The 20,458-nt window shown below is 50.6% G+C and overlaps 1 protein-coding gene across 4 annotated transcripts in view; it reads left to right on the forward strand.

Annotated features, from left to right (window-relative positions):
• The window catches only part of SLC12A3 (solute carrier family 12 member 3), a 37,999-nt gene extending 29,876 nt beyond the window's left edge, over positions 1-8,123 (forward strand). For all 4 annotated transcript variants that reach the window (XM_078438734.2, XM_078438736.2, XM_078438735.2 and 1 more), the window contains exons 24-26: positions 192-327; positions 2,014-2,081; positions 7,315-8,123. In XM_078438734.2, the coding sequence (XP_078294860.2) occupies positions 192-327; positions 2,014-2,081; positions 7,315-7,456 (346 nt within the window). In that variant the 3' untranslated portion in view covers positions 7,457-8,123. The remainder of the gene's footprint in view (positions 1-191; positions 328-2,013; positions 2,082-7,314) is intronic.
• The last annotated feature ends 12,335 nt before the right edge of the window (positions 8,124-20,458 follow it).

Below are 20,458 nucleotides of genomic sequence, written 5' to 3' on the forward strand. Positions count from 1 at the left end.
GGCTGAATGCCACAGCCAGCGTCAGTGCCGATTTCTGCGCAGAAGCTGCTTTGATGTAAACCGCAGTGGCAGAATGGGTTCAGCCTATAAAGAACGTCCCTTTGGTTCCCATGCCCATCTCCCTCGGGGGACCTGGTTCCCATGGAAACTGGGCCATCTCACCTGGTCTCACCTCCTCTCTCTGTCCCTAGCACCAAGAGGTTTGAGGACATGATTGCACCCTTCCGCCTGAATGACGGCTTCAAGGATGAGGCTGCTGTCACCGAGATGAGGCGGGACTGCCCCTGGAAGATCTCAGATGAGGAGATTAACAAGAACAGAGTCAAGGTACCAGAGAGAGAAGGGCCTTGCCGGGGTGGGTGGGGGTCAAGGCCCTCCTCTGGGTCAGGGCCATGTGCCGTATCTGTCTTAAACTTTCTTTCTTTTTTTTTTTTTAAGCTCATTTATTTATTTTGGGAGAGAGCAAGTGAGTGAGTGGAGAGGGGAAGAGAGAGAAAGAGAAAGAGAGAGGGGGAGAGAGAGAATCCCAAGCAGGCTCTGCACTGTCAGCATGGAGCCTGATGCAGGGGCTGGAACCCATGAACTGTGAGATCATGACCTGAGCCGATATCAAGAGTCCGATGCTTAACCCACTGAGCCACCCAGGCGCCCCTGATCTGAACTTTCTTAACGTTCTCCTCTTAACCCTCCCCCTCTACCATGCCCCAGCCTCTGGGGTATCCTCAAGCCACAGATGTTGGTAGCCCAGTCGTGGAACTCAGAGCCATTCTTGGCACGAGAGCCTGGTCCTCCTGCCCATTTGAATCACCCCCGGCCATGGCAATGGACTGGCCGCAGCTCTTCCTCTCCTCTCTATGGCTGGTGGGAGGGATTCCTGAGACAGGTGGCAAAGGTCAAGGTAGACCTCGTGCTATGGGCCAACAAGCTGCCTGGTGGCTCCCCTTAGCCTGTGGACCCCATCCCACAAGCAGCCTAAAGCCATGGATGCCCCTGCCCAGGTAGCAGCTTCCAGACTCTTTCAAGGCCTAAAGGAAAGTGGTGGCTGCCGTGGCCACTCTGCGGTGGGGCGAGCTGTGGGAGCGCCTGGGGATCACGGTTCTGCTCCCTGTGTGCTCTGGGTCAGGGGTCCCCCCACCCCCACTTTGCCCCTTAGAGGACATGTAGCACACTCTGGGACACCATCCCATCCCACCTTCCCGCAAGGAAGAATTACTCCCTGCAAACGTCACCAGTGCAGGATCCGGAGTCTGGGATCTCAGTGAACTCACTTCCCTCCTTCTTTGGGGTGTCCTCCCACGGTCAGACTCTTGAGTGTCAATCATTTCTGAACCATCTGGAGACAGGTCTTGGGGTGGGAGGGAGCCTCCCAACCCAACCTCACGTAAGCTTTGGGGAGTTCTGATCTGTCACAGCCCTGAGGCTCTGCCCCAGAGGGCCCACAGCTCCTTGGGAAATGCCGGATAAAGCATAGTGTCCCCAGAAGGCTCTGGCTTGGCCTGGTGCAGAGAAGGAGATGGCATGTTCCACCTCTGCTCCGACTCTACCTTATCGAGAGGCTTCCACACGCCAGGACCTCGGCTTGGTGATTTGCATGGGTCATCGCTCTCGACGCTGCCCAATTCCCCCAGGGAGGGGATTATCCTACCCATTTTGCAGCGAAGACAGTGAAGCGTGGGGGGCCCGCATGCCTTGCCCGGGTTCTCTCTGCTGTGAGCTATCAGGGCTGAGATTCAGACCCAGCTCCCTCCGCACCACAGAAGGCGCTCGCTCCCCCCGACTACGCCCCCAGTCGTGGTAATAAGGTCCGGCAAGGAAAAGCCACGGAGGGCTTCTCAAGGTGAACTTGGCACTCAGTGACTCTGAGGGGCCCCTTCCATCTCAGAGGAAGGAGAGTCTGTAATAGTTTAGGGGGAACAATTCGTGCATCTGGTTTGAATGTTAAAAGAGGCTGGTGGGCTTAGCGGGGACGTTTCCCAAGAATGTAGGCAGTGACCACGTGGCTTTTCGTTCCAGTCCCTTCGGCAGGTGAGGCTGAACGAGATCCTGCTGGATTCCTCCCAGGACGCTGCTCTAGTGGTCATGTAAGTGGTCCCCGGTGGGAGGGGAAGCCTGTCGCAGAGGCCCAGGGCGTCCGCTCTGGGAAGGGATTCAGGAGGTGCGCACCTCAGGAGGGCTGGGGACCCGAGCCCTCCCCTGTGAGGCGGAAGGGCCCGAAGTTCCAGGAAACACAGTCCGGGTGGCTCGTTAGCACGTGGCTGGGCCTGCGTCCGCCGCACCCCCCTCGCCTGAGTGCCAGCTGGCAGAGGTCTAGGGCCTCACACGTCCCAGGCCTCACGGACTCCCCTGACCATGGTCTTTCCTCGTTCGCCTCCTTTTCCTGCCAAACTCAGCTTGGCAAAGAGGACCCAGTCCATTCCAGAAGAAAATCAATTCCTGGTTGTTTGGGAATCACCCGGCCCTTCTTGGCCATTGACCACCCCCGACTGATGTTGGTGCCAAGCCTGGGCAGCAGAAGGAGAGGCTCAACATCCCAGGCTCCATGCCCATCAGACCCTCCGGCTTCCGCTGCTGCTGGCCGTGTCCGGTTATGGGCCACCTCTGAGTATGCGGAAGGCGAGGGGACAGGTGGCAGGGGCACTGAGGGTCTCAGGGTGGCTCTATTCTCTCGGAGGCGGGGGGGAAAAACATGGTCGGCCAAGCCCTCTGAGCGCCCTCCCTGAGAGAAGCCCAGCTCCCAGGGAATGGGGCTATGGGGCAAGGCAGCTAGCTGACCTGGCTCACATTTCCTGAGGGCTAGTCACCGGGGAGTTCCTCGGGACAGCCCAGAAGCCTGCGGAGACTGGTTTTTCCTCTCCTGAAACCAGGATCCAGCACACCACTTGGAGGCCCCAAAGCAAAATGAAAATGTGTTCAAACGTTATTAAGGATGGCAAGATGGCGGCAGCAGAGGATTAAACCCAGCGTGGGACCCTTCCAAGTGCAGGGGCCCCGCGCGACTGCACGGGTTGCACGCCCACGTGGCTGGCTCTGCGGGAGCAGTGCTCCCCGGGGCCGGTAGGGAGATCATTTTTTGTACAAAGGAAGCGCTTCGTGTTTCTTTGATGTGCGAACTGTGGTAAGAGAAAGAGCTGGGTTTATTTGTGAGCCTCTGGCCAACGCCCAGCAGACAATGCTCCCAGGGCAAGGCTGGACTAGGCTGTGGACTGGGTCAGAGTGCAAGACAGTGGGGATGGCTGCATCCTGGGTTGACTCCCCGGAACTTTCTTTGGGTGTGGTACCTGGTGTGTGCGAAACCACCTCTTCATGAGTGCTACCCGTGTTCGGAGAAGTGGGATTTTGTTTTTGATTTTTTTAATATATTTATTTATTTTTGAGAGACAGAGTGAGACAAAGTGAGGGGGCGGGGTGCAGAGAGAGAGGGAGACACAGAATCCGAAGCAGGCTCCAGGCTCTGAGCTGTCAGCACAGAGCCCGACTCGGGGCTCAAACCCACAAACCGCAAGATCATGACCTGAGCCGAAGTTGGACGTTTAACTGAGCCAAGAGAAGTGGGATTTTCAAAAAAAATTTTTTTTCAATGTTTACCTATTTATTTTGAGAGAGAGAGAGCATGAGCAGGGGAGGGGCAGAAAGAGAGGGAGAGAGAGAATCCCAAGCAGGCTCCACGCTGTCAGCACAGAGACTAATGCAGGGCTTGAACTTAGGAACCGTGAGATCATGACCTGAGCCGAAGGCTTAACCGGTTGGAGGCTTAACCGACCCAGCCACCCAGGTGCCCCTGAGAAGCAGGTTTTTTGCATTTTGTCTCTGCTGTCGTTAGCTCACTCTGTGGCCTTGAGCAAGTAACCCTACTTCTCTGTGTCTCCATCTCCCTGATAATAGAGAAGAGTTAAACCTAATTATTTCCAAGGTTGTCCTTGACTCTAACATGCTGTGATTCTAAGTTTACTTGCCACTAAAATGAGTCGGTCTCTCAAGCCATAAGTCGAGCAGTTTCATCCTGGGAGATGAGCCCCCGCTGATACCTCTCCCTTCCCACTTCCCAATCCCCGGGACCTCAGAGGGAAAGCCAGTCCCCCACCCCCACCAACCTTTATGGATTGCCAGGTACAAATAATCATGGGTCCAGACATCTTAGAGAAGATGCCTGTGCATGGTGTCCGAACCCATGGGACCAGCTACATCTGCTGCACGAAGGGGCCCCGGCCGTTGGGCCACCTTCACTGGGAGGGCACGGCGGCCACACCTGGGCATTGCCCATCTCCTCCCCGGAGACACGCCCACCAGTGTTTCTACAAGTTCAGCAAGGGTCACTTCCATCAGAACCACCGGGGCACTGAGCAAAATGGCCAGTTCCTCTGTTCCCTCCAGATCAGTGTCTGGGGCAGAGTCAAGGAAACTGCATTCCCCAGAAATTCTGAGGAAGGAAAAGAATCCTCCCAGGCCGCGGTGAAAAGATAAAATTACATTTTTCAGCATCTTGAAGAGCGCACTTGGACCATTTTCTAGAGCAGGTTTGGGGCAGAACTTGGTGTTTGCTCTGTACCCATCAGCGGTTTATCTGATTAATGGCCCGTGTTTGAGTTCAGCTTAACCTGAGCAGCTGATAAACCAGCCTTATAGGATGATAAGCCAGCCCGATAACTTTTGCTGAGATGAACAACCTGTCTCTGGTCCCACTTTTGGGTTTGGACCTGTCTTTCTTCCATAAAGACGCCCTCCTCAAAGGCAATAGTAGTCGTCGACATTGCATCTTGTCGATCGAGCTTCTATGCCACACTCGGGCATTGGGCCTTAGTAATTTTCGCAACGCTGTGAAGTGCTTCTGTTTTACACCTGTCTCCCCCACAACACACACACACACACACACATTGAAGATGAGGAAACTGAGTCTCAGGGGAGTTAGGGCAACTTGCCCGGGATCCCACAGCTGTGAAATGGGGATTGTTTTCTGAAACCTTGGATCCAGGTCAGATGCAAATCTGAACAAAAGGTTCCTTTATTCTGGAGCAGCGTTATTTCTAAAGATTAACAGCTGAAAGCTGTTAATCCTGGGAACAGGAGTGATGCGCCTAGGGTGGAGCGCAAAGGGAGGACAGGTGGACAGGCTCCGCTGGGGAAGGGAACGTGGTGCTGAAGCTTGAAAGGCCACAGCAGGAGTGATGGGTGTCCCCTGCCCCTGGTAATGGAGCCACCAGCTTTGAAATTTCTGATTTCAGTGCCTGAGAATGACGTGGGAGTTCCCGGAGAGTCTTTCAATGTAACTGAAACTTCAGCCTGTTAAATCAGAAAAGTTGGGTTTCGATCTTTCCACTTCCCTTCCCCTGAGTGTCACCAGACACAAACATGTCCTAACTGTGGTGACACTAGCTGATTGAAATACCCCTGTTCCCGCCACCTTTCCCAGTCCTAGGGAACTTGCTTTCCGCCCCCTCCCCCGCCCCCGCCCCTGCAATGTTTGTTTATTTTTGAAAGAGAGAGAAAAAGAGACAGAATCCAAAGCAGGCTCTGGGCTGTCAGTGCAGAGTATGACACAGGGTTCAAACCTATGAACCACAAGATCATGACCTCGGCCAAAGTTGGATGCTTAACCGACTGAGCCACCCAGGCACCCCCTAGGGAACTTGGTTTCTAAAGGAGGGTAGAGGTGGTCCCAAGGGAGGCTTTGAGGCTGGACTTTTAAATAAGAGACAGCTGCTCAGGGACCCTGGTTGGCCTTCTCAGCAGAGGTGAGGGTTGCAGTGAGCAGAGGCAGCTGGCGGGGGAGAGGGGGGTGATCCCAGACCGTGGTTGGAGCCCCAGCTCTGCCCCGTCCTTTCTGGCTGCTAAGTAGTAATGAGTGCGACATCAGCAGCTGGCGTTAGGAGGTGCTTGCTGTGTGCCAGGCATTGCGTGGCTCCCTTTGTGTGCTTTGTCCTCTGTAGAGCTCGCAAGCATCCTGTGAGGGGGGGGTTGGTGTGTCCTCACCTTAGGGCAGTGAGCCACCTGCCAAAGCCACGTGACCGAGGAGGGGCAGAGCCTTGCTCACAGCTTCCCTGCTGCCAGCTCCCGCCCATGCTCTGCAGCCCAGAGTTGCTCAGTCTTCCTTTCTGCCCGGGTGCCCTCAGCTGGGAAGAAGGGGGGTTGCTGCAGGCCCTGCCCATCCCCCGGGGTTGTGTTGAAGTTCAGATGAAATAACAGTTGGGATGGACCGTAGGAAAACAGACTGTAAAGTGCAGCCCCCGTGTGAGATGCCGGTGTCTCAAGTTCATGTAACGCCCGCTGGGCCTGTGAGATACTTCGCCTTCTCCTGGAGCCAAGAGCAGGGCAGCCGCCGTCATCCTGAAGTATTTCTGGAATCTTAAGGTGGTGGAAAAGTCACTTCCTGAAATAGCCGTAATTATGTGGTTGAACGGACGCCCCAGGGCACCTCGTTATTTGCACGGCATTGCAGTGCGGACAAAGGGCTGTCCCAAGGCAAGGGGGGAGTACTGCTCCCAGGGCCTCACATAGACGGCAGGAGGCAGGACAAGAACACACTGAAACATGTGAGCGTATCACACTGTTGTGGCCACAGGCTGGCACGACTCGAGGGGCCTGAGGGGGTGAGATCACCCGTGCGATGGCCCAACTGTACCAGTCTGTGCTCTAGGCACAGGGAAAGGATAGTGAGCAGCACAGACGACAAATGAAAAGAGGTTTTGGAGAGTGGGAAGGGCTGTGAGGACAATGAAACAGGGTGCTGTGATAAAGAGAGACAGTGGCCTGCTCTGGAAGGCAGCTATGTTAACCACTGTATCACCAACGCCCCCCCCACCCCCCCAGGCCGGCTCTGGATAAGGTGATCCGAGAAGGAGGTGCTTGTAAGCCAAGGCCTGAGTGATCTGAAGGAGGAGACAAAGTGGAGAGCTGGAGGCGCTGCCTTCTGGGTGGGGAGAACATCACATGCAAAGGCCCTGGGGCAAGAGCAAGCTTGCCATTTTTTTTTTTTTTTTTTTTTTTTTTTTCTGGAATGGAGAGAAAGTCATTGTGTCCACAGGGGTGTGAGCGAGGCCCAGGCTGGGAGGAGGTGAGGTTGTGGAGATAGGTGGAGACCAGATCGTGTGAGTCTTACCAGGGCCATGGCTTTGTTTACACAAGCTTTGTGGGTAAAGGTACATTGGAGTCGAGCTTTCAAGGAGAAGGGGAGATCGTTCTTAGGGTGGCTAGGAAGAAGGAGTGGTGAAGGACTCCATAAACAGAGTTGCTATTCAGAAAGCAAGTCATGAGCTGGGGGGGCTGTGCGGGGAAGGCCTCCTGGTAATTTTTCATCTGCCGCTTCTTCCTGCCTTGCAGTACCTTGCCTATAGGGAGGAAAGGAAAGTGTCCGAGCTCGCTGTACATGGCCTGGTTGGAGACGCTGTCCCAGGACCTCAGACCTCCGGTCATCCTGATCCGAGGAAACCAGGAAAACGTGCTCACCTTTTACTGCCAGTAACTCTAGGCATGGCCACGCCTGCCCAAAGCTGAGGAGGCCTGGGACATCTGTCTGTCGGTGGGGACAAGACTCGTGTCCTGATGTACTTTAACTGGTAGCGTCTGATGATCCGACTGAAGAAGCTGGTAGATTTCCAGACTTTGGCTAGACCCCACTCCCAACGGACACGTCCTCTGGGCTTTGTTTTTATAGGCTAGGGAAGTAGCAGATGAATTTGTGTGGAAAGTTCTCTGGTGGATATATATTCCTTTTAAGTTTTCTTTTGATCTTGGTTACAATGAATTAAGATTTCCGTCTTTGATTTATCTGCAAATTTGAGTCGGAGTGCTGAGTGTGAATCTCGAAGTTTCTAGACCTTCCCTCGGAGTGCTCCCTCAGTGTACCTCCCTCCTCCAACAGTCAGGAGGATGGACACCCCCTGCAGCCCTTCCAAGGAGGAATCACAGGGCCCTCTGAGCCTCCATGATGCAAATTTCTTTAACCACTTCTCACTCTCTTCACTTTCAATAATGTGTCTTCAGCATTTGGGTTGGTTCTTTAGTAGACGAGGGACTTTCAAACTTGTTTGGGCTGCAACCCCCAGTGAGAAATATATTTTTTGTTGAGACTTGAAGCAAACATGCACTGAAACTATAAAGTGTCACAAAACGATAGCTATCCTTACTATGGGTGATGCGCTCTGATATCTTCTGTTATATTTTGTTTCCTCTTTTTTTTTTTAAAGGAGGGTAGAGGGAGAGAGGGAGAGAGAGAGAATCTCAAGCATACTCCATGTTCAGCATGGAGCCAGACTCAGGGCTTGATCCCATGACCCTGAGATCACGACTTCAGTTGAAATCAAGAGTCGGATGCTCAACAGACTGAGCCGCCCAGGTGCCCCTCTTTTTCTCTTTTGACGTTGGTTGCAATCCACTAATGGGTGGTGACCCATGATTTGCAGAAAGGCCATGTTGGGCATCACTGGCGTTTCTCCATCATATCCCACAGAGAAGGAAAAGGAAGGAAAAAAACATGTGAGGAGGGGTACTGGTGGTGGACGTGTCGAGAACGAGCTTCAAAGGAGGGACAAGAGTTAGGGTGTCTCATGGAAGGATGTTAATTTTCAGGTGTGGTTGGGGAGGGAGGATGGAGGTCTGGTTAGGGATGTTCAGGATGCAGGTTTGGTGGGTCAGGAATGGAGAAGCAGAGAAGAGGTATAAAGATGGCCAGATTGGCAAAGGATCAGAAAGGTCCACGCCCCGTCCAAGGCCTGGTGAAGAGCGAGGGGTAAGGAAGCACCAGCCAAAGACAGGGGCAGAGGGGCTGCGGTGGAGGTGAGTGCAAGACGGGGCTCAGCAGTGAGAGGGAACCTGGGGAAGATGAGCCTTGTTCAGGTAAGGGTGTTTGGATACTTACAGAGCGTTTGCGCCAACCAAGCTAGGATGCAAGAGCAGAAGGTACATTAAGAGATGCCCCGTGCCGGCGGGCAAGGCTCCCTGAAAGGGCATTTCAGCTCTAGATGCACCCCTGCAACCCATACAAGTGGGTTGTTGGGAGGTATGACCGGCTGGGCCTCCTTGCAATGGCCACTTTCTTCAGGGCGGCCAAAGGAACGAGGCATCTTTGGGTCTGGTAAGCCCCCTCCAAGCCCACTGAAGTGCCCACTTAGTCATGAAGGCAAAAATCTCTTTCTTAGGATCGGGACCCAAGGGACTTCAATGTCTCCCAGGTCCTGTCGCTGCAGACACCAAAGGCTGGGGGCTTCTAGGCTGTTACAAGCCCCACAGTAGTTTCACCGCATGGGGACTTGGTGAGGGTCACCTAGTGCCTGGCTGAGCTCATTAGGGATGGCTCCTCTGCTCCTGAGGGACCGGAGAGGGGTCCTGCCTCTGAGCCATTCTTTAGACCTGGGACCAACCCCCAACTCCAGATAAGGTGAAGCTTCAGTCAGGGAACACTTGTCTTTCTAGAACCACATAGAAAACCATTTCCTGGCGAATGGGTGCTCCCTTTTCAGATCTCAGGGAGACCCTGATCCAAGGACAAAAAATGCTCTGGGTTAGGGCGTTAGAAAAACAAACAAAAAACCAATTTTCACTCTGTTGGAAACTGCATTTTGAACAATGATAATAGCTTTGTTTAAAAAAAAAAAAAAAAAGCCTTGAGGGGCACCTGAGTGGCTCAGTCCATTAGGTGTCCGACTTCAGCTCAGGTCATGATCTCACGGTTCATGAGTTCAAGCTCCGCATCGGGCTCTGTGCTGAGCTCAGAGCCTGGAGCCTGCTTTGGATTCTGTGTCTCCTTCTCTCTCTGCCCCTCCTCCACTCACTCTGTCTCTCTCTCTCTCTCTCTCTCTCTCTCTCTCAAAAATAAATACACATTAAAAAGAAATTATTTTTAAAAAGCCTTAACAGTAAGGTCAAAAACAAATGAATAAAAAATGTGCTCACTTGGTCAACAGAATTTATTTGTTTTGGAACATGCTGTTTCTCAACTCTGCTGAGTGTTTTGAAAAAATTAACTGTATTGTTTTATCAACCCTGGATTGAACTTTTCTCTGAGCTTCTTCTAGATCTTTAGGTCATATTGCCAGACTTCCACATGAACATTTACAGGAGCCACTAATTTTCCCTTTGCTTCTCTGGCTTGTGTCTGCAGATTCACAGGGAACTCATTTTCTTTTTCTTCTTCTTCTTCTTTTTTTTTTTTTTTTAAATGTTTATTCATTTTTGAGAGACAGAGACAGAGTATGAGCAGGGAGGGGCAGAGAGAGAGAGGGAGACACAGAATCTGAAGCAGGCTCCAGGCTCTGAGATGTCAGCACAGAGCCAATGCAGGGCTCAAACCCGCAAACTGCCAAGGTCATGACCCGAGCCGAAGTCAGACACCTAACCGACTGAGCCACCGAGGTGCCCCATCTTCTGTCTTAATAAAAGTCTCTGAGTATCTCAATCTTACCTCAAGCCAAGAGGTGGAGGGGTTAAGTGGAAAGAGTCACAGCATGGCCACCAAGAGGCTTGGACTTGAGTTTCTGTCTCCTCCCCAAACCGGCAGTGTGACCTCGGATACCCCTTAACCCCTCTGGGCCTCTGTGTAGAACGAGAGAACTGGACCAGAACAGGTGTCACCAGACAGCTGCCTGCTGATGGCTATGGTTTGGCCCACACATGGTTGATCAAAGTTGTGAATGCTGGGGGTGGGGCGAAAACCACATTCTTCAGTCACCCCCCACCCTCAGCCACCACTGCCTCCTGCCTTAATGTGTGATCAGAGGCTCTCAAGGTCCTCCAGCTCATTGTTTGGCCCACAGGGCAGCACAGGTGTGACAGATTTCAGTCCCGTGTGTGTGTGTGTGTGTGTGTGTGTGTGTGTGTCTGCCTTTGAGTGATGAAATCCTCCACTTTCGTGAGTTTCAGGGCTGGGAAGTGGCTGGGTATGGCCGGAGCCCAGCGGCAGCCAGCAGCCACACTGGCCACCTCAGCAGGGACTCCTCCCTCATGTCCCCCCCAGGATCCACTGCCCAGTCAGCTCCCAATGTTCCCCTCACCATTTCAGCCTCCAGATTTCACATCCTCCTTCAGTTCCTGCTCAGACTTGTTGTTGTGGCTTTGAAGTAAGCACAGTGTGGCCCATTTTTCACCCAATAGGCTTGCTGAGTTCAACCTCCCAGGCAGAAAGCTGTGGGCCTCATTAGCACATGGAGAGTCCCCATTTGGACTGGGTTCCCTTTTACACACCTGCCTGGCCTTTCCTGCGTGGCAAGGGAGAGATGGGTGTTACAAGGATGAGACCAGCTGGAATGTTCCAAAAGGACCACCTAGCTGCGAGGCCCCCAGGCACAGGCAGAGCAGCCAGGTTACGCTTGTAGCTGTGTTTAGCTCAGGAAGTTACCCCAAAAAATGCTGCTAAATTCAAAAGTGTTCACAAAAACAGGACCCAGGAGAGCCCAGCCACCCCTGCATCGGTAACTCCCCACTTGACGTGACGGTAAAACCTATGATCGAAAGCACAAGCATCATGTAAGCACTGCTTCCTGAAAGGGAGCCAAAATAAATTCAGTTTCTGAAAATGCCATGTGGGCAGAACCTTGTGCAGAACCACCTGGCTGAGAGGACGGACAGCAACATGTCATACGGATGAAGGACAGTGTCAACAGAGAACAAGTGTTTTTGATCCCGGCTTATAAGAGAGTTACAAATCAAAGGCTCTAAGGATGTGAAGGAGGGAGAAAACCCATAAGAGCAAGGGAATTAGGCCAGTCTCTCTAGAGCAAATGGTGTTTAGAATAGGTTTGAGTGATCAGTAGGATTCTACAGACAGAAACAAGGACTGTGGTTGGGAGGAGGTATTTCAGGCAGCATCGGTGGTTTGAACAAGGACTCGAATAAGGAGAGCCCTTGTTTGGAGAATAAGAAATAAGCCAGTTTTCCTGGAGCATGAGAGCTGGGGGGGCGGGGTGGTGATAAGATCAGGAAAGTCATAATGTGGAAGGCTCCCCCTCTCAGACCGGGGAGCGCATGACTGACTCAGAGGCACTGGGGAGCCACTGAAGGTGAAGGGGCAGAGCCTTAGAAAGCTTGGCTGGACAAGAGACGGAGGAGCCTGGAAGAGAGAAGGCAGGGCACCCAGGGAGGAAGCTGTGCAGACTGCAAAGGCAAGTCAGCAAGGCCCAACGCTCTAGGAGTGGCAAAAGCTATGGAAAAGAGGATGAAGAAACCATACCTTCCAGAACTATGGGTTTCCTGGATATATGTGTGGGTGGAGATAGAGAGCCTGGGCAGCTATAAGAATGGAGAAACCATGTAATATGGAGGATGAGGTACCAAGCTTTCTGGTGGAGAAAGAGAGAGTGGGTTTGGTTTTGAATACTTGAAGTGTGAAGACATCCCAGTGGGCAGAATTGGGGTCCTGGGGCTCCCAGAGCTCAGGGTGTCCACTGTTAGCTGGGTGCTCTTTGAGAACAGAGACCATAAACAGATTTGAGAGTCACATTCTCGAACAGGAATACTGAAGCCAAGGCTTGAGTGAGATCACCAAGAGACAAAGTACAGAGGATGGAGAGGGGTATAGACTGGACCCTGGGATGGGCTATATTTAGGGGGAAGAAAGAAGAAGGGGCAGTCTAAAAAACAGCATTGATGGAGCAGGAGGAAAACCCAGGTAACCAAGCCCTCAGAAGACCCCAGAGAAAGGGTCAAAGAAGCACAATAGAGCCCTCAGGGCAGCTGTCTGCAGAGGGGCTGAAGCGGCTGAGAAGTGCTGTTGAATTTGGGGTATTGGGCATCACTGGGAGCTTTGCAGAGAATAATCTGGTAAAGTGGTGAGTCAGGGCCCAGGGACTGAGGAATAATTTGTAGAGAGAAAAGGAAAGCGGCAGACATACATACATAGACCTTATGCATGAGTGACCCAGCAAGGGAGAGAAACATAAGGACAAGAAGGTGGGGGAGAAACAAGTTGGAAACTTGAGGGAGAAGTAGATTCCAGAGACGTTCTGATTATTGTTATCTTAGGGCGCGTATCGGTCAGGACAATGCTAGGCTATGCATTGTCAGTGGCTTACATGGCAAAGTTTGATTTCTCTTTTCCGAACATCTCTATGCTGGTTAGGCAACTCTTCGGGGCCCCTCTTCTCCACATCAACAGCCAGTGATCCCAACTACTTCCAGCTAGTGAGGACACCACTCCAGCCGGTAGCTGAGGAAGGGAAAAGAAAGCTGGAATGTCGTGCTCTGGCTTCCAAATGCTTCAGGCCAGAAGCAACATGTTACTTCCGTTCAAAGCTCATTAGCCACATAAGTCACCTGTCTCCACCTAACTGCAAGAGTGCTGGAAAATTGGAGGGAACATTTGAATATTCACTGAGCCACAAATGTCTCTGTTATAGGGTGGGGGTGAGTAATAGAGACCTGAGTGTATTTACAGGTCAGAGGTGGGTAGATTCAGGATGCAAGAAAGAAAATAATTGACAAAGAGGCAGTAATGGGGAATCAAGAAAATGACTGGCGGGGGGTGGGGGCGGTGGGATTTTGCCAGTCAGAAGGGAAGGCCTCGCTGATGTCTGCCAGCCCAAGGGTGCAGAACTCTCAGGACACCTGCCCTTGTGACTTTCCCTGGCGGGGCTCCTGAGCACCAGGGCAGATAGTGAACATGCAGAAGGCAGCTGACATGTTCCCCAGCAATGGGGCTGGCCAAGCAAGAATGGAAGGCCAAGGCAGAAGGGAGTCAAGGAGAATGATACAAATACCTGGAGATGGCTGACCATGAACTCCAAGGTTGCTAAGAGGCCAGAAGTGAACTACAAGAGTTGAGATTTGTGGGGCTGGTCTCATGAGGACAGAAAGGGTGCTCGGTGCGAGTGGGAGAGAGGGAGACAGAAGAATAAGGTAGTTTGTGGTTAGTATGTGTGAGATTCTGCAGGAGGTAATAATATTCTAGCAAAATCTAGAGCTTTTTTTTAAAGTTTATTTTATTTATTTGGTGGTGGGGCAGGGGGGTGGGCAGAGAGAGAGGGAGAGAGAGAATCCGAAGCAGGCTCTGCACCATCAGCACAGAGCCTGATGAGGGGTTCAATCTCACGAAACATGAGATCGTGAACCGAGTCTAAATCAAGAGTCAGATGCTCAATCGACTAAGCCACCAAGGCACCCAATGTCCACCATTTGACTATGAGATCTGTGAATGTGGCAAGTGGGGTGAACATCTGGGTTATTGGGTGGATGGTAGTGAGATCTAGAAGTCTCAGGGGAGGGCCCAGGGCAGCTGAAGGGTACTCAGGGGAGAGGCTGTTTACCAACCGGCATGGGGTATTTCAATATCTCAACTGCCGAAGTAGCTCAGTGAGCGCACGTCAGCCATGATGGCGACCACATCTGACTCATCGTTGCACCCCGACACCCAGCTTGGCGTTAAAGCATATGGTTCAGTGACATTCAGTACACGCACGCTGTTGTGTGACTGTCACCACCACCTAGCTCCAAACGCTTGTCATCTTGAAAAGGAAATCCCAGACCCATTAAGCAATCCCTCCTCACTAACCCCTGGCAACCACAAATTCTGTCTCTGTGAATTTGGCCGCTCTAGATATTTCATATAAATAGATTCATATTCAGGTGACGGACATTTGAATCGTTCCTACCATTTGGCTATTATGAACAGTGCCGCTCTGAATACTCGCGGATAAGTTTTTGTTTAAACTCCTGTTTTCAGTTCTTTTGGATATATACCCAGGAGTGGAACTGCTGGGGCATATGGTAATTCTATGTTTAACCTACCCGGTAAATGAACCCCGGATGTATTTTTAAACCTTGTAAAGGCCAGGTTTAGAAGCGCACTCTGCAGGTAACTGTCAGGCCCGTTGTTGGCCACAATGGTCAACCTTGACTGGCCATACCCCTTGGTGTCTCCCATTCAAGAGGCACCTGGGGTTTTCAAAAATCGGTTTCAATTTTCTGCGAATTAAAAAGGCATGTAACAAACACTTTTAAGAGATCAGCAGCACGGTCGGGAAGCTGCAGGAAGTGGATGCCACACTGCTCAAAGATTGAGAACCATAATCTGAGATACCTCTTTCCTTTATCAAGCAAAGACACTTCCCCCATCACTGGCCCGGCAAAAGGGAGGATTTGCCTGGGGCGGGGTAGCTACTTTTGGTGAGGAAAGAAAGCTGCTTCTGGCCTTGCTTAGCAAGGGCACCAGAGTTGCTATGGAATGGATTTCGTGAGTATAGTACAGGATGTCCATTTCCTGGGCCAAAGAAGATGGCGCGTGTGTGTGTGTGTGTGTGTGTGTGTGTGGCCAAATTGGGACTTCAGAAATGACCATAAAAGGCAAGGTTTCGGGTTGGAGCTTGGGGGAATCTCTAACACCCCAGTAAAATAAGAGATCCAAGAACAAAGTACAGAGGTGCAGTGGGCCCTAATCACCAGATTGTTTAGAATAAAGCACGTGCACTGTCAGTGATCTTTTGCCTGTTCGAGATTTGCAAAGGCCCCTTCCAGACCTTCATGACCTGACTGTAAAGGAAAACAGTTCTTGGCTCCTTCTTCCCTTTCCCCTCCTCAGAATTTAAATATGAATTAGGTCACAGCAGAGACAACATCACGGAGGTGCTACTACAATCAAGTTAAAATATCTCCATAGTCCGTTCAATTTCCACATTTCCAGAAATCTCATTTAAGAATATGGATTTCCCGGGGCACCCAGGTGGCTCAGTCTGTTAAGCATCTGACATGATCTCACAGTCAATGGGATCGAGCCCCGCATCCGGCTTTGTGCTGACAGCTCAGAGCCTAGAGCCTGCTGCCTTGGATTCTCTGCCTCCCTCTCTCTTTGCCCCTCCCCCCTCATTCTCTGTCTCCTTCTGTCTCTCAAAAATATATAAACGTTAAAAAAAAAGAAGAAGAAAAGAATATGGATTTCCCTTGGGGCACCTGGGTGGCTCAGTCAGCTGAGGGTTGGACTTCCGCTCAAGTCATGATCTCAAAGTTCGTGGGTTCAAGCCCCACATCGGGCTCACTGCTGTCAGCCTGTCAGCCCAGAGCCTGCTTGGGATCCTCTGTCCCCCTCTCCCAATCTGCCCCTCCCCCACTTGAGCTCTTTCTCAAAAAATAAATAGAAGCATTTAAAAAATAAGAATATGGATTTCCCTTTAGCTCACTATATTTTTTTCTGATCTGCTTGAATTTCTATCTTTGAAAGACACAAAATAAGTACGTATGATTTCATTTATATGGACTTCCAGAACAGGCAGAACTACTGCTCGAAAACTTCCCACTGCCCGCAAAAGAGGCTCCCACTCTCAAGGGTGGCCGTGTAAAGTCTTTCCTAAGGTGGTCCCGAGAATTCTTTCCAGTCTTACCTCTCGCTGACATTATCATTATTACTAGTTTAAAATAAGCCCTGTACTTACTGTCAAACTTGACCAGTGACTTCCAAATCTGGCCCTTGAACCAGTACCAACTTAGATGCATCAGGTCCCGTTTGCTAGGCCTAAAAAGGGACCCAGACACCCATCCTGGGTTTCTTGTTTGTTCATTTACATGTTTAGTTGAGGCATAATGTGCACACAGGGAAATGCATAAATCTTAAGCATGCAGCTTGATCTGTTTTGACCAATGCCTGGACCTGTATAACCCACACCCTATCAAGACAGAGCATTTCAACACCCCAGAAATTTTTTTCGTGTCCGGTGGTGTGTCGGTAAATTTTAATATCTGATTCCCTGGGATTAAAAAAAAAAAAAAGCAGCCTCTCTTTGTAGTGTTTGCTGATCTCTGTGGTGTAAATATTCCCAGCATGGCCAATTTCAAGCTATCAATAGGATGTCCCTTGAAAGAGTTCTCACTGAAGAGGTTCACAGTGCGTTCTTGTGACCCAGTACCAGGTGACCTCGGCACATCACTGCTGTGTCCTTTCCAAGTCAATCTCTGTCACCTCACCCCCCAGGCAACCATAAATCTGTTTCCTGTCACCATAGATTAACTTTGTTTATTCTAGAGTTTCATATGAATGGAACCTTATAATATGTACTCTTTTTGTCTGTTTCTTTCGCTTGTGGTTTTGAGAATCATTCATGCTGCTGCCTGTATCAGTAGTTGGTTCCTTTTTTTAAAAAAAAAAAAAAGGTTTATTTATTTTTGAGAGAGCGCAAGCAGGGAAGGGGCAGAGAGAGGGGGACAGAAGATCCCAAGTGGGCTCTGTGCTGACAGGCTGACAGCAGTGAGCTTGATGTGGGGCTCCAACTCACGAACGCGAGATCATGACCTGAGCCGAAGTGGGACGCCCAACTGACTGAGTCACCCAGGCGCCCCAGTGGTTCCTTTTTATTAGTGAGTAGTATTCCCTCGTGTGGATGTTCCATAGTTTGTTCATGCAGTCTCCTGGTCATGGACGCCTGGACTGTTTCCCAGTGTTTGGTGCTATTAGGAATAAAACCGTCATGGCTGTTCTTGTGCCAGTCTTTCATTTATTTGGGGTAAATCCCCATGAGTGAAATGGCTAGGTTGTAGGGAGGAGTGTGTTTAACTTTATGAGAAACTGCCAGAGCGAATTCCAAAAGGGTGCTACCATTTTACACTCCTATCAGTCACGTATGAGAGTCCCAATTGCTTCATAGCTTCGCCAATACTCAGTCTTGCAGGAGTCTTCACTTTATAAGAGAGTTCCTTGGGTGATCCTCTTTCACAGCCAGGTTTAAAGACCACTGGGCTGGACTTGTTTCAGTTTGCTAAGTACTAACGGCCGACATTTGTTGAGCACTTACAGTCTGGATCTGTCGCAAGACCTTCGGCAATGTTCTATTCATCAAGCCTGACAACAATCCTACAAAGTAGATACTATTATTTTTCTTCTGTTGCAGAAGAGGACAATTTGGTACAGAGAAATTAAGTAATTTGCCTAACGTCACATAGCTCTCAAGTGGCAAAAGCTAGGTTTGAAAACAGGCAGTCTGGATGTGGGACCCTGAGTTTAATCACTGAGTTATACTGCCTACACAAATTCTGTATACAGGCACCCTGTTGGGCTTAATCAGTAATTGCTGCCATTATTATTTGTATTCAAACATGCATCCTTCAAAGTTCAGCTTAGATTCCACCTTTTCCATCAAGATTTCTCTGACTCCCCCTGTCCTCCTGGCACTGTGGAGTCCCTCAATGTAATCATGATTCCTTCAGGAAAGTGGGAGACTTTTGGGCCGTCGTTTATGTTTGTATTTTTGTACTGTCTTATCACGCCCATACTGTTTGTAAGGTTACTAAGAATAGGGTCACTCCATGTTTATCTTCCTATTTCTGGCATGTTTATGGCCATGTATCTTCCTATTTGTGGCAATGTTTCTCTAAATATGCTATAGGCAAAACCACCAAAGTCCTTTAAAAGGAGCTCTCTAGGGGCACCTGGATGGATGGTCACTTAAGCACCTGACTCTTGACTTTGGATCAGGTCATGATCTCATGGTGCATGAGTTCCAGCCCCGCATCGGGCTCTGTGCTGACAGCTCAGAGGCTGCTTGATATTCTCTCTCTCTGCCCCTCCCCAACTTGTGCTCTCACAAGCATTCCCTCTCTCTCTCTCTCTCTCAAAATAAATAAATAAACTTAAAAAATAAAAATAAAAGGAGCTCTCTTGTTGGAAGATAAAAGGGAACCACAGAAATTAGATTCCCTTTGCCCTAAGGAAAAAAACTACACCCCTTTACGTTCTTACTACTGGGTACAAGTGGATGGGCTGTCTTAAGGGGTCCTAAGAATGGTCACTGCAGGCTAGAGGAAACCATGCTATGTGGCATACTTAATTTCCCAGGGAAGTCAATATCACCTGCCTGGCTGCCTCCTTTAAGGCCTCTGCTTGTTTTACATGGCCTGGTCCCATCTGTCAGCTTCTAGCTAGGTGCAAAACTACCAGATCATAATCAGTCACCTTCTTCCATCCTGATGTATGAAAAGCAGGACCAGCTACATGATTTATGGGGACCTAGGGAAACAGGAAAATGCAGAACTTCTTGTTCAAAATTTATTAAGAATTTTCACATGGTAACGGCAGAGCATTAAACCAAGAGTGGGGTTCCACGTGACTGTACAGGTCCCACTTCTGTAAAGCCAGCCCTGATGAAAAGGGACAGAGATCCTCCTCAGCAGAGAAAAGCCAATCACAGAAAGTTGAAGCACCATGGGGACAATTTCTCTCTAAAGCCCTCCACCTCCCTTCTTAACATAAAGCCTGCTGAAAAAGAAGCCACCCGAGGGGCACCTGGGTGGTTCAGTCGGTTGAGTGTCTGACTTCAGCTCAGGTCATGATCTCACTGTTCTTGAGTTTGAGCCCCAAGTCGGGCTCTGTGCTGACAGCTCGGAGCCTGGGGCCTGCTTCGGATTCTGTGTCTCTCTCACTCTCTGCCCCTCTCTCATTTGTGCTCGGTGTGTATCTCTCTCTCTCAAAAATAAATATTAAAAAAAAGAAGAAGCCATCCTAGTTTTGTGTTACAGTAAGGCCGACTGTTGTGGATTGAATTGTGTAAAAGGATGCTGAAGTCCTAACTCCCGTACCTGTGAATGTGACCGCATTTGGAAATATGGTCTTTGCACATGATCAAGTTAAGGTGAAGTCATTAGAGTGGACCCTAATTTATTACGACTGGTGTCCTTATAAAAAGGGTGGATGGAGGGGGGATTGGGACAGAGACAGACGTGCATGCAGGGAAAATGATGTGAAGGCATGCACACCGGGAGAATGCCATGTAACCACGAAGCCAGAGACGGGATGATGCAGCCACACACCCTAGAACTCCAAAGACTGCCTGCAAACTACCAGAAGCTAGTAGAGTGGCATTCAACAGATTCTCTCTCAAAACCTTCAGAAGGAACAAACCCTGCCCGACACCTTGATGTCCCTCTTCTGGCCTCCAGAACTGTGAGATGACACATTTCTGTCCTTCAGGGCACCCAGTTTGTGGTACTACAGGCACCAACCAGACCAGGCTCCTCCCATTAGCCTCCTGCCCTTGTCAAGTTCCCGACACCTGCACAAACAGATGTCCAACAGGAGTGGAATAAGGATGGGGCCCGTGCAATGTCAGTTCTGTTTTTCAAGATCTTTTTTTCCTACAGAGGAGAGGGAGGGAGGGGGCCCACGTCAGAGGGGCCTTAACTAAGAACCCTCCCTGGCTTGTCTCAACTGCAATTTAAAGGAAGCATGTGTTAGTATCCTTTGAGGCGAGGCCCTCTGCAAGGGTCTCCTAGCCTAAGCTGGACTGTGGCCCGTTTGCCAGGCACAAAGGTGATTTCCCACGCTTGAGGGTGTAAGGTTCACGTCTGAGGCCACAGATGAAGTAAGTAGCAAGTGCGGCTCGGAAGCCTTTGTCCGTAGCCCCAGGAAGAATCCGCCAGGCTTCTTCCTCGCCCTGCGAAGGCCTGTGGGGCTGCCCTTCCGGGTGGGCTCGCAAACGGGTCGACCCAGCCGTTCTTTGGGCTGGGGCGGCGGTAGGCGTGGGGAGGCCTCCCTAGCAGGGCTGGTTGGAGCGCCAGG

Source organism: Panthera onca, chromosome E2 (assembly GCF_046562875.1).
Source record: "Panthera onca isolate mPanOnc1 chromosome E2, mPanOnc1 haplotype 2, whole genome shotgun sequence".
Lineage (NCBI taxonomy): Eukaryota > Metazoa > Chordata > Mammalia > Carnivora > Felidae > Panthera > Panthera onca.